The 13,800-nt window shown below is 38.8% G+C and overlaps 1 protein-coding gene across 3 annotated transcripts in view; it reads right to left on the bottom strand.

Moving 5' to 3' along the window:
- The window catches only part of DNAJB6 (DnaJ heat shock protein family (Hsp40) member B6), a 49,420-nt gene that overhangs the window by 22,532 nt on the left and 13,088 nt on the right, over window positions 1-13,800 (bottom strand). For all 3 annotated transcript variants that reach the window (XM_042816654.1, XM_042816655.1, XM_042816656.1), the window contains 3 exons: window positions 6,950-7,081; window positions 5,952-6,093; window positions 5,021-5,091 (listed from right to left, as the gene is read on the bottom strand). In XM_042816654.1, the coding sequence (XP_042672588.1) occupies window positions 5,021-5,091; window positions 5,952-6,093; window positions 6,950-7,081 (345 nt within the window). The remainder of the gene's footprint in view (window positions 1-5,020; window positions 5,092-5,951; window positions 6,094-6,949; window positions 7,082-13,800) is intronic.

Consider the following 13,800-nt stretch of genomic DNA (forward strand, 5'->3'; position numbering starts at 1 on the left):
TATCCCATGTATCAGTTACAATGATTAACACACTGCACGTATTTCTGGGGAGAAACTGAGAGGCCACTGATCTGCTCAGCTCCTCTACAGATGCATTAAGGATTCTGCAGGCTTTGAATTTTTTTCTCCAGCTAACCTCCCCTCTGGGAGCAAATTTCAGTCAAGCTTGTGACTACAGCAAAGATAGAAGAATCCTATCCCAGAGCTGCTGCTTTGCATCTTTAGCAGCTTTGCTAACAGCTTCAGGCAACTAGGTTACAGACAGAACCAAAATAACTCTCTTCTGGCCAGCAGGAATGTGCGCTCCAAAACCTGAACTCTGCGCAGACACTCAGGCTCTACACTCCTTAACCCACACCATTAATCTGTTCAAATCGACCTACAGATAAGACATAACGCAGGTTTCATATTTCACGTTGAACAGTAAATAAAAAGAGGAGCTGAAGCCTTCTGAACACAACGTGCCATTTGTTACACCATGTAGAAGACCAGCATCCTTACTGCAGTCTTTACAAATCGTTAATATCTGGTCTCTCTCAGAATTAACATGCAGTTGTGTTAAATAATTCAGCTTTATTTCAAGTACTGGTAAGTCAGCAACTACAGGCTTTTTTCTTTTTTTTCGAAGTTGCATTTGAAGTTGGCTGCATTGAAAAGAACAGCTGACAGCACTCTGACCTGTGATTTGATATGAAGGATAAGCTATAGAGCAAACTGAAGTACTAGGAGCTGTTACCACCAGCCTCTAAAAATGTATTTCCCCAATTGTTAATTTAAGTAAAGCTCAAAGTTATGTATTTCTACTGATTTTAAATTGAATCCACAGTGCAACTTTTATTTTTTTGCCTGACAGTAACATCAGTAACAGTTTGTGTCACTAACTTGGTGCTTGGTTGCTTGGTTCCAGCTCTAATGCAGCATAAGGGCCATTTAGGTATTATGAATGGGAGATGAAAAGGTTTTTGGCTTTAAACAATCACCTGAAGACAAGCAATAACTACAGGGAAACCCAAACTACATTTAGTACTACGTAAAGCAAATTTGAAGGCACACATCAGTCCCTAAGTAAACAAGACCAGGGGGAGCAAACAGTACTCTCAAAGTCTGGGTAGCACTGACTATCCAGTTACTGATGTCTGCATCGCAACTACACCAAAAGAACACAATGACTTACAATAAGTCTAAGACATTCACAACACCAGGACCAAAGAAAGGTTTTCCAAAATCACTTCTGAAACACTTCCCAAGGAAGGTTAACACAAATTCTAACACTAAGGTAAAGCACTATATTAATACAGCGTTCTTTAGAGAAGCTCTCTGGCCGTAAGCATTCACACAGCTCCAACGCACTCATTGTAAAATGCAACACTGACAGCTAGGCACCATCTTACACTCACAAATTAAGGCAAAATGGGAAACAAGCTCATGTTTCAGACAGAACAGAAACAGATCCAGGAAGTTCAGGTTTCAAAAAACAATTCCCTTGTCATGGTCTAGAATACAGAAGCACACTGAAATGCAACACAGACACACTTCTGCTCACACCTAGAGCTACCGCACTGAGGGAGGCAAGCACATGGGGCCAGTCAGACACAAATACTGACAGAGAAGCACATAATATACTTGGGCTTATTCAGAGTTTTTAAAGTCTTTCACAAGTCCTGCCTTCAGCATTCTGAGACACAAGCCCTCAGTCGCGAGCTGATACAGTCTGACCTGCAAACGCCACGCGTGCTCACTCTGCAGAGCAGAGCTCTCCCTCTAAGACCACAAAAATGCCTGTGATTCCCAAAGGATGAGGTCTTCTGAGAACTGAGAACTACAACAGCTGCAACAATTTTAAAATGTGAAGCATTCTAAGGCAAAAATCACAGCTTTTTCAACAAAGCAAAGTGGAAGGGCAGATGCCATGCAATCTGAAAAGCTAAGCACGTTGCACTGAAGTTACCACCATGCACAACAGACCAAAAGGAGGTTGCACCAAGAAAAAGCATTACAAAGTTATTGCGTTCTACCAATGAACTTTGAAGCAGGGCATGAAAGAGTAAGTGACAAAGATTCCAAAGATTCAAGAACTCCATCTTAGCTTTTCCAAACCGCCAGAAGAGGTTTGATTTAAACTGGGTGGTGCCCCAAGGCATTCAAATCAATCCCTCCTGTATGAAGAAATGATACTTTTAATCATACTACACCCATTTTTGTCAGCTCTCTTCCCACTGCATATGTGATGTGTAGCATATGCTACAATTAGGAACTTTTGCTGTTATTTTTTGTGCTACCTGGGCCAAAATATATGTGTAAGGAGATCTGCTGCTCTGGATGAGCCACAGTGTGTCAGCTTTGAACACGCATGCTAAGTACACGTTAGTAAGAACTGATACAAAAGTTTTCAGAGCAATCTAATACATGTATTTTTCCAGAGAAAAGGAACTCATTTCAGCAGCAAAATGACAAAGTCTGAATATCTAATATGTAATAGGAAGGAAGAATGTAAGTTGGATCCACAGTAAGCATACAATGAGGATTCATTTTCGTATTAAAAATGAAGCTGCATGCTGTGGAGCTGTACTGTTTCAATGAATGCTACATACTGAAACAGGTGCAGACCACTGCATTTTAGTCACACGTACAGTGTCAGTTTTTCAATCTGCCATTTACCCTTGAGTGAACGTTATAAATCTCTCTAAGAACAAATGCAAGCATGTGGGTACAGAACTGCCACTAGCAGCCATGCTACCAGAATTGCCTCATTAACTTGAGCTACTAAGTGTTAGCCTAAAAAAAAACTGAGAGTAAAACAGAAGGTAAAGTTTGGCTGCTCAACATAAAAACTAATGGGCATCGACAGGAAGGAATTCAAACTCAACTCCAGAATGTCCTAATTTTATTTGAGTTGGTTAATCAATTTTGAAGCTTTTTTTTTTTTTAAACAGTTTACATAACTTAATGGAACATGTCCTATAAATGTAAATTAACATTTTTCAGAACTCAAGACAGCACAACAAAGAAAGATTTTGAAATAAATTACTTGTTTAGCAATCATGTGGATCAAGGGAAAACATACAAGAGGAAGGAAAAACAGCATCAATAAAACACTGTTTGTTAAGTTCCAGACTGAATTTGTGCTTCTACACACACAAAAAAAACCCCACAACACTGAAGTAACAAGAATTCTGCAAAGAACTTGAAAAAGGATGTAACATCTCTAGTCCCAAAATCAAAGTACACATTAATGCCCACTAGCAGTTTGGTTCTCTGAACTTAACATGAGAAAGAGAAATTTAAGAGAGGCTCTGTTCTAAACGTGCATTAAATTACAGCAGTTTTTTAGATAGGTGGTATTAGGTGGAAGTTGAACCAGCTGTTTTGCAGGACAAATATGAACAAATCTTTGTTGTATTTAATAATTGATGCATTTGTTAGTACAAAGTAGATGACGTTCAGTAAGAAGGCATTAAATGATCAGCTGAAAACACCATGCTATTTTCCTAAACATGAAGCCAGACTACAGAACTTGGTGAAGGCCAGATGTTCAAAGCTTGTGCAAAGACAGAAGCTGCACACCCACGATTTAAGCATGCTGTTACCCAGAGCCTGGCAGGTGTTAACATATGCCAATATTTATTTGCATTCTTCCTTCACGTTATCAAGTCATCTTCCACTGAACTTTGAAAATCTGGTCTTAACTACAAACTGACATTTTACCTTACTCGATTAGTTAAAAAGAAAAAAAAACATACATATATAGAGAGAGAGAAGGGCACTCAACCATCATTTGTTTGGTTGATGATAAAATGTCAAAACTAAAAGTGAGTTCTTCAATCTAGACATTTTCCTTTCATTTGTCCCTGACAGTTTTGAATAAGTCTTCTCCAAATCAACTGTTTGTTCTCAAAATGGGCAAAACATTTTAGCATTCAGAAACCTTTTGTTTTTTAAAAAAAAGACTGATATTTTTGGACACTATACATTATTTTTTGAATTTGCCTCAGAACCTGAAGCCTTAGCAAACTTAGTTTTTAAATGGAGGGACACGCTTTTGGCCTAGAGGAGGGGAAAAAAAAAAAAAGCATTACAGCAAAAGATGGAGTTAAGAGAGTCGGCCTACGAATGCTTCTTAAAAACAAGTGCTTCAAATGCAGGTTTAGAAAAGAAATTAAATATGTTTGCAGTCACACTGAAGCAAACATCTGCAAAGAAAAAAAGGCCCTCATCCTTGAGATGGAAGAAAAAGGTGTGGGGAAAAAAAAGCACTGTTTTCCCAAGTTGCCCAAATCACACACAGACACAAGGTTACAAATGCCATTCATGAAAGAATGCACCACAAACATCAGCATTTATTCATTTTGAATTTTTTTTTTTTTTTTTTAGCAAATGACAAAAGACCCAGCTTACTGGCTTCACTTTTGTTAACCTTTTGCTTACATTACACATTTAAACATTTGTCAAAACTTACTAAGTTGTCTGCATTCATGCACAACTAGAAAACATCCTTAATTTATTTAAACCAGAAATGCATTACCAGAAATGTATTAACAGCGTTTGCTAGTAAACGTTAAAAAAAAAAGTTGAAATTATTAAAAACCTTATCTGGAAATGTTAACTTCACAGCAGACTTAAACTACTATTGGCTCACATTTCAAACAAATTGGAAAAAGCAAGATTCATGCTAGTGTTAGTATACATCTTGCCCTAGCACTACTGAAGGATCATGGTTCACCTTGGATCATATATGTTAAAAAGAAAAGTGCATACAGAAATTTACAACAATTTTAAGGACAAAAAATGGTCCTATTGATGTGGTCCCAACAATTAACTCAAAAGTCTATGACAAATACGAGCTCCGGTGAGCTATTTATACTACTTAAGATTAAGTACGGATATACAGAAAGTTGAGTTCATTTGAAATCTTCAAAAATTGTTCCTGTCAATCCTCAAATGGTGGCTGTTATAGCTTAAAATTTCTGTTAAATGCGTGCGTTGAATTACTTGTTATCCAAGCGCAGCAGCTGCTCCTTACCATTTATTGTTAGCGACCTTAACTGGCCATCTTCTTCAACTTCTACTCTCTCTTGTCCATTCTCAACAATTCTGTAGGACAGAACACACAGTTACCAATTTTAAAGCACTATCAGCAGTTTGAAAGCCTGCACCAGAGCAAGGCTTCTAGATAATGAAGTGTAACGGAGCACTGCCCGCTTAACACAACAGCAGTTGGCAAGGTTTCACAATTAACAGTGCAGAAGACGTAACCAGTAACCATGTGCATTCCATCAGTGATATTGCTTATTTTCAGAAAGCAATTTTCCTGCTGTAAGTTTGAATCCTACAGTTAATTCACACCTAGATTTTAACTAGCATGGCATTCTCCCCTCGTGACTAAAATGAAGAAACCACACAGATGAATATGAAATTCTGAAAATTGAACTCGGTGAGGAAAACACATCCATATTAAAAATGGAGGAATGGCTTCCCATTCAAAACAAAATGTCATGCAAAAATGATTTTCATTGGGTATTTCTTTTCCTTAAATATTTAAGTACAGTAATCGTATTCAATTACTTGATCAATAAGTTGAAAGAGTACTGAACATAACGTAGGGTACTCTACATTTTCCCAAACGCAGTTTCTCCATCACCCATGGGTGTGCTATGTGCAATACCTGAAAACACCTTCATTTTCAGGCCTTACAAGGCTGAATAATTGTTGGCTGTTAGAAGCTTAGACAAAAACACTACCTTCTCCATTTTCACACGCTGTAACTATAAGCAACTCAGCAAAGACAAGAGTCACAGAACCCAACGCTACTTTTTTGCCTTTATTTTTTCAGGAAAATCCAAATTTTCTCATGGCCATCAAGAGTAACAATACAAACCAATGTTGTTGATACATAAATAGTTATATGCATGTATGTAGAATATACCTGTAGGTAGTTCATGGAAGTCTCTTACCTCTTTGTAGTGATTTTTCTGCCGTTAACTATTTTAGTTGAGGTTGATACTGATTTGAAGTTTCCCATCCCACTACCACCAAATGACGTAGAGGAGAACGAAGTAAGGCCTCCATGTCCCAGAGAACCAAATGAAGTAAAACCTATTGGGGAAAAAGTTAATATGACAATTATTTGACTAAAGCCATAATTTTGCATGACTGTGGTCTTCAAATTTATCAGCTACTCAAACTACCTCCTAGCTTTAGGACGCCCTTTGATGGCTCCATCAACAGAGCATCAGTGACTCTTGGCATTAAACAGCAGTGTGAATGTTATACCTCCAGCCCCACTGACTTCTTCCACATGTTACAAATGCAGAGCATTGTCCTCTTTTAAAGAAAAGGCCTGTCAGCTGAATCCAACCATTGTAACTTTATATCCCCTCAGGGTAAAACTAACAGCTATAACAAGTCTGATTTTTCATTTTAACAGAGACGGTGGGTTGCCCTATGTTAGCAGACAACACAAGTTTTGTATTGCTAACATCTCAACTAATACTCAGAATCTTTACACTTGAAACAATGCTGACTACCATAAACTCTCCACAAGCTCTGAGACACAGACCTCACCATTTGAGTTAACTATTCCAGAACTCATACTAGAACTCATTGTGTTTCAAAACAAGGTCTTTCCAGGGTGTTTTCCAAAACTTAACTAAACACAGTCACACCAGTGCTCAAGGACAAATAGAACTAAAACAATTCTCAAGCCATAAAGATACTGCAATGTGGTCTTGAAGGTTTGTTCACTTTTTATCTACTTTCAAGTAGACCAAATATTGTAATGAAGGTTTTATTTACATTCACACATTTCAGAGAGCAGACTACATTCCCAAAACATCAGTCTCACAATTTCCTGAATCAAGAAGACAACTTTTATGAAGTATTTATCTGCTTACTACACCGAGATCCTTTGTGAACCAAAACCACATCCTTTGTTAAATGCTACCTTATTTACCTGTGTCAAATGAAGGAAAAGGACTTCCAAAAGCAGGGAATCCACCAAAGGTAGAGAAAAATGATCCGCCAGCTCTGCTTCTGTTTCCCCTTGGACCTCGTCTGCCCCCGAAGAAGTCATCAAAAGGATCTTCTACAAAACAAAAGATATTGACAGAGGTTAATCTCACTGCATTTCATCATTAAGGCTTCCTTGAATTGAGGAAAACAAAGTTCTAGTTGTAAGATTCTTCCTTTGAAATGCTTGATTCTATTGAGATAAAACATCCACTAAAAAGGCAACTCCCACTGTCCTTTTGGACTAAATTCTGTCTCACATTTAGAACTGCAATCATAAGTAGTTCATTTCCTTATCATTTTAGCCATTTAATATTAAAACAACCATAAACTTACTGTAAATGCTCTTTCATTTCTCAGCACAGTAAGCAGTAGAAGTTATAACATTAGTATCCTTATTTCAGATGCTCACACAGCATAATTGACTGGGAAGCACGATAAAAGAACTGCAAATAAATATCAATTTAACTGTGCCCACTCAGCATCTGTCAGATTTAGAACGCTTCAGATGCATTATCATGATCTCTACATGGCAATAAGGAGTAACACTATGGAAAAATTAAAATCTCAGAATTTAACAATACTGGATATATATACTGCTCACAGCTTACTGCTGTTCCACATACTGCAGTTCACCACTACGAAGTCTCTGAAAAGTAACTTCCAGAACATCTGTGTCAATAACTGAAATATAAAAAGCCCAATCAAGGGATGACTCAAATTTCAACTGCTCTATGTGTTTATTTTGGCCCTTGCCACACAAGGTACTTTAAACATTTATTCTGGTGCAGATTTAAGTAGTAAATTATGGGACACCATGCATTCAGACATTATCAAGCAGGAGGAAAAGGTGAAAAAAAAGAGTACCATGGAAAAAACTATGTCAAGCGCACACACCACAGTTACATCAGCAGCAGTTATCAATCCCATTCCCATTAGGAGAGCAATAGATTCTTTCTAAAGATAGCTACTACATACATACATAAAATACCATTTTTGTTTATGTATAATTTTATACATGTAAGTAGACACCTCTGCAGGAATATCACATTTACTTAGAAGCAATTGAGCTTTCCTAACATACAGACATTACGAGGCTATATAAAAAAGGATTTTTACTCACACTCTTCAAACAAAGAACTTTAGATTTCAGTCACGTAACACATACTCAATATATACATTTCTGATTTTGAACTCCAAAGTTCAAGACCTTCAACTCACCAAAAAGAACTCTATGAGGATGAGCGCTGTACAGTACCAACAATTTTACCACATTGTACAAGTGGAGATTCAGTACTGAAAGCTAAGTCAGCTTAAGCTCTTCCTGAGCAATGGAGAAACTGCAGGGTCAGAGCATCAGCAGGGTCACGAAAGCAAGGTAAACTGATGTAGCTGTACTACTGTTGTGATGTACTAATTGGCAACCAACAGGTCGGAGATGAGCCCACTTCTGGTACCACGACAAAAATCCAAGCTCATGTATGCAACATCACCAAGTTCACTCACTAGTGACATTTCTAAAGCAGTCAATCTGGTAATAAAAATTACTACTTACCATCTGGTGCATGCGTGATCCGTTTACAGAAGTGTTACAATGTATTTAAGGCTGAACAAATAAAGCCTTATAGCTAAGGTCCAGGAACATGTTCCCACCAGGGAAGGTAGAAAATGCCAGGAAGGACAAAAATAATCCTAGTTTACACAGTTATTGAATAAAAAGGCAGGACCAAACTTTTATCTTACATACACCACCAAGCAATGATAAAGTTTCCTTGTTTCCAGGCTTTTTGGCTGTTGTGTTCCTGTGCTATTTTTACTTCAAGATAATCTGTTATTATCTTTTAAACGCTAGAAGTAAAACCAGTTCTTGGGCACAGCAATAGGGGAACTTACAACTACAGTTTGCACGTCCCAAACAAGCACTGTAACCATTCTTTTTAAAACTGCTTTTTTTAAACCACTGCAGTTAATTGTTTTGAAGCCTGATATATTCTTGCTAGGGTGACTCAGAAGTTAGTTATGAAGGTCATTCACTCACGTGTACAAATGATCTATATTATATTACTCTCACTGTTAAGCTTTCTATTTATAGCCCAATTTTTCCTGTTACCTGGGGTTTGAATAGAAACAAAACAACTTGCCATGTAAGCTCCGAGTATAAGATCCCCCCCTGCTATCAGCCTGTTCCAGAAGTGGCTCTCCCACATAGCAGCAGCCAGAATGAAGGTTTTATGGGAGATACCCACTGTCAACACAGCTGTACATGGATTACTGCCTGCTCCTCTCCTTACCTACACTTGGGTATGCTCCATATCAGCCTTTGGCAACCCTACACACCAAAAAAAAACCCAAAACTTGTACTCTACTTCCAGCCTCAGGTGATTCCAGTTTGCAGTTCTGCTAATAATCCTCCGATGTTCTGCCAGTAATTCATGCCAAACCAGATTGCAACCGACTGCTGAATCCTCAGCAAGACAACTCAGAGGCAGGGAGATGGGGAGCTTTTCCAAGGCAATATTCTCTTTTCATGACTGTGCTGACAGCCATTCAAGTACAGTACGCAGGAAAAAATGCCAGAAACACTGAGAAGTGAAAGCAGCAGGAGGCTTCTGCACGATCATTTGTTGTATCCTCCACCACATACACATTCATACAGCAACCTCGCAACTGCTCAGGCACTGTTTATGCTTTTAGACCATAAATCAGGATGATGAATAGTCCCACTCAGCAAAATAATAACATTTCAGCCTGGTAGGTCTATTTTTATGATTTAGCAGAACTTTTCAATGAATGATATGACCTTTCCATAGAGACAGCTTTTCCAGAATGTCCCCAAAAAAACAACCACAAGTAAAGACCCTCCTAAAAATGGAAACAACATACTGTGCAATTGACAAACATCATAAAACCAAAACGCTGCACCTTAAGGTACTACTGAATATTGCTCATTTTAATGAGGCTCATACCAGAAGCTTATGAGATGACAAACTATCATGTGCAGCTCCAAAAGAAATGGTCAGCACACTTCTGACATCAAACTTGCGGAACCATGAGAACAGGAAGAATCAAAAGGTTCAGGAAGACAGGGAGAGCTTTCTACTGGATCAGTGGCATGGGATGACACAGAGACACTGGGAAGAAAAGTAAATGCTTAAGCAAAGAATTCATGGTAAACTGTTAGGAAAAAGTGATACAACAAAGAGCTCTGGGACTCATGCTGCTGTTAGGTAGAAAGACTGCAGTTACATAAAGCCAAGTTAATATATAGCTAGGAAGGGACACACAACCTCCAGCAACAGAAGACCACACGTTAACAAACCCATCTGAAAATTCTGACGTTAGAAGTAATGTGCTCCTAAAAGAATTTACTCCTTTCAGAAAACATCTGTTAATTCGAAAGCCACTGTCCTGTTCATCTGGGCAAATCATTACAGCAGTCACTGGTGCACAGCAGAACCCCACTTTATCATGTGGAAAATAATTTCGCCTCAAAACAAACCAAACAACCACCACCACTGAAAATCTCCCTGCAGCTCAAAATGAAGTAGGTCATGATCCCCTCCTCACCCTCAGTTCTCAGCTGTAACACAAACACACAGGACTTTCTCACTGTCAGCAGCATGATCCACTTGCAGAATACTAGAAAAGATGAGTTCCTTTTTTCTCTCCTGTCCTGCCCCATGATCACAGAACTGTATGACAAGTGGCATTAACTCACTGATCCAAAAGAAAACAATGTCTGTATTGTTAACTTTCTCCTGCATCCATGAGCTAACCTGACTCAGCACTGGCAAGACTGGAGTATCTGAAAGCAAGCAGGCAGGAAAGCACAATACAGTGGAGGAAGGGAATAAGGGAGTGCAGCTGAGTACCTGCACTCGTCCACAATCCAGCTTTACTTCAGGACTTTCAATAAAGTCAACTTACGACATCAGCTCAAACCTTCATCAAAAGTAAAACTAAAAGCATCACATTTCCTACTGCAGTCACTTCTACCATGACATTATCATAGCTGGGGCAATCAGATCACTCACTGCTCAGCCTGATGGAAGTTCCACCACATCTGTTTTCTGTGGTGGCTCCCAATGCAGCTGTAAAAGCAACTACACTGCTACAAGGAGAGGAGCTGGAACGAGCACCCAAAGGTCCAAAGCAGCACAGGAGCATGCTGCCAGCAGTACTGCCATGTTAACTTTCATCACACAGTAAAGCTTATCCCAGTGCAGTGCCATTGCTCACCTCCAAAGAATTTTATAGTCACAGTGCTAGCAAGTGTTCTCACATGCACAAACTGCTTCAGCCAGAGGCTTTGACAGTGTTACAGGTAAGTATGTAAAGGGTCACTGTGAAAACAGGATCACTGCTCAGTCACCACCCCTTGGACTACCTGCCCAACCAGTAAACCTTCTTTCCTTTTGTTCACTGCAAGGAAAGCCGCACTGCTGCTTCTGCCAAAATATGACAGTGAGGAAAAGCTCAACACCTGTACTGCAGAAACAGAAGGATGACACCATAACTGCAAGGCACTGAGCATAGTGATGTCGAAAAGCTGCTTGGCCCTTACAGAAGGAAGCAGTCTGACTGAACTGTATTCAGTATCACAGTCTGCATTGTTTCAGCAAGCAAAGACAGAGCCTGCCTTGAACTCTTTGTATCAAAGCACACTGTGACTGAACAGACCATATCAGAATCATCAGTGTAATAAATGCAGGTCAGAACAGCACGCAAAGGGATACAGGTTTATATAGGGTTATAACACGTACAATAAAATGAAATTACTGGAGTAGATGTTTCTATCTTGTCTCCTATTCGAAAAAGGTCTCAAAGATGCAGATTCACAGAAAATACACACAGAGCTTACACTATAGCTTTGGAGAGAACCCAAGACACAATAAAGTATACCATCAGAACTTCACAAGCTGCAGAACCTATAGGCATTTCTCAAGGAAATAATTTCATCCTTAATTATAACGTATACTGCAGTTGATCTCTTGATGAAGAGATCAGAAGAGCCACGAAGATGCTGTTGCAAACAGTGCTGATTCACCTGTCTAGTATATTTCACCACAGTCTTATAATTGCATATTCCATAAATGAAATGTCAAACAGATGCTTGCCCCACTTACTTATGAAAGCTTACCAGCAGAACTGTCATAGCATTTGAAAAGTCTTTCTAAAGATACATAGCAGTGATTCTGGATTAGCAATTTCCTACGTAAAAGAGACTGAGAACATTACCTTTTAATTTCATCTGAACCATAATTATATAGACGTAGATTACTGTGCAAATCATAGAATCATAAAGTCACTCAGGTTGGAAATGACCTTAAAGATTATCATGTCCAAGGTATGCTCAGGCATGCCTTAAAAATGAAGGATTCTTCTACTACCACTGTATGACCTGCTTGCCTTGCGCCATGCCCAGCACTTGTCCTCTTAAAGATAAATTTAACCTGCTAGACATCCAAGGAAAAAAAACAATTTTGGAGACCAGTAAGCTGAACCAGCTCAGAGATGCACACAATTAATACAATTAACTAAAGGTAGGGGAAAGAAGGCGTGCCTGTGACCTCCTCTTAGGCCAGTGTGCCATCAAACAGCCCCTCAATGCATCTAGGGGGACATCAGTCAAAGATTCCAGTTGTAAGAGACAGAGAAGAGTTTGGAGCGTGGCCTCTTCAACAGCACAGTCTGTATGGAGCCACTGCCATTATTTCCAACTGTGTGATAATGCTGGTGGGGAGAGATGATTCCTGCAATGGAAATGCTGCCTTTAAATCTATAAGGATATTTCTGAAACATCACTGATAGTAAGACCCAGACCATCCCATGAATAATTGTTGCACGCTTCCATACCAAAGCAATGAACACACAAAGCTCTGAACTTCACATACACCAAAAATTGCAAATCTGTGTCAACAAAAAGTTTAATTACAAAGAGGACAACATTACACAAGACAGCTTTAATTGAAAGCCTCCTCCATTTGCAGCTTTAGTAATCTGACTAACAAATTTACTTTGCCTTAGACTATCTAATCATCATAAAATTATCACAAGATGGGATTACATGTGGATTAAAACCATGATCTTACTCTCATGCCCTGGCAAGACTGCACCTAAATGTAATAAAAAAAAAAAAAAAAAAAAAGCTTTTGAATTTGAACTTACCATTTCTGGATAACTTATCCAGAAATTTCTATCTCATCTTCCCTTGGCTCCAACCACTCAACAGTCACTTACCACTATGCTTTTGATAAAAAGCTTCATGAAGCTATGCCATTTTTGAAACAACATCCCAAAATACATTTCATATAAAATACATTTTGCAAGGATTACTGCACACAGTCTTCCACATGATGACTCTTTAGACTTAAGAGTAATTCACCAAACTTCTCCAGAACATTCACCTACTGTTTATGTACCCAGTACTGCACAAGTCAACTTGCAGTAATTCTCTGTTGTATAACAGACAGCTATCCAGTTGAGTTTCTCCTTGACAAAAACGTCTGCCTAGTTAGCCACGTAATAAAGTTACATTTTCACTGTTGGAAATCAAAGGTACAATTAGAGTTTTAAATCTCAGAAGGCACACTGATAAAACAAGCTAACACATGTGAGAGCTACCAAGTTCATTATCTATGTAGAATGAGACAGACTTCTCTCAGCAAAAGTGCAGAGAGGACACCCATCTGGAGCAGCTTAACACATCTGACCACACAGAAAAGCACTACTCCTTGCAGGATTTATTTGCTAGACACACAGGTATCTAATGCTGTTTGACATGCTCTGAAGCAT

The sequence above is a fragment of the Centrocercus urophasianus genome, unplaced genomic scaffold (genome assembly GCF_019232065.1).
Source record: "Centrocercus urophasianus isolate 14NV4802_14NV808 unplaced genomic scaffold, USGS_Curo_1.0 seq_16, whole genome shotgun sequence".
In the NCBI taxonomy this organism is placed as follows: Eukaryota; Metazoa; Chordata; class Aves; order Galliformes; family Phasianidae; genus Centrocercus; species Centrocercus urophasianus.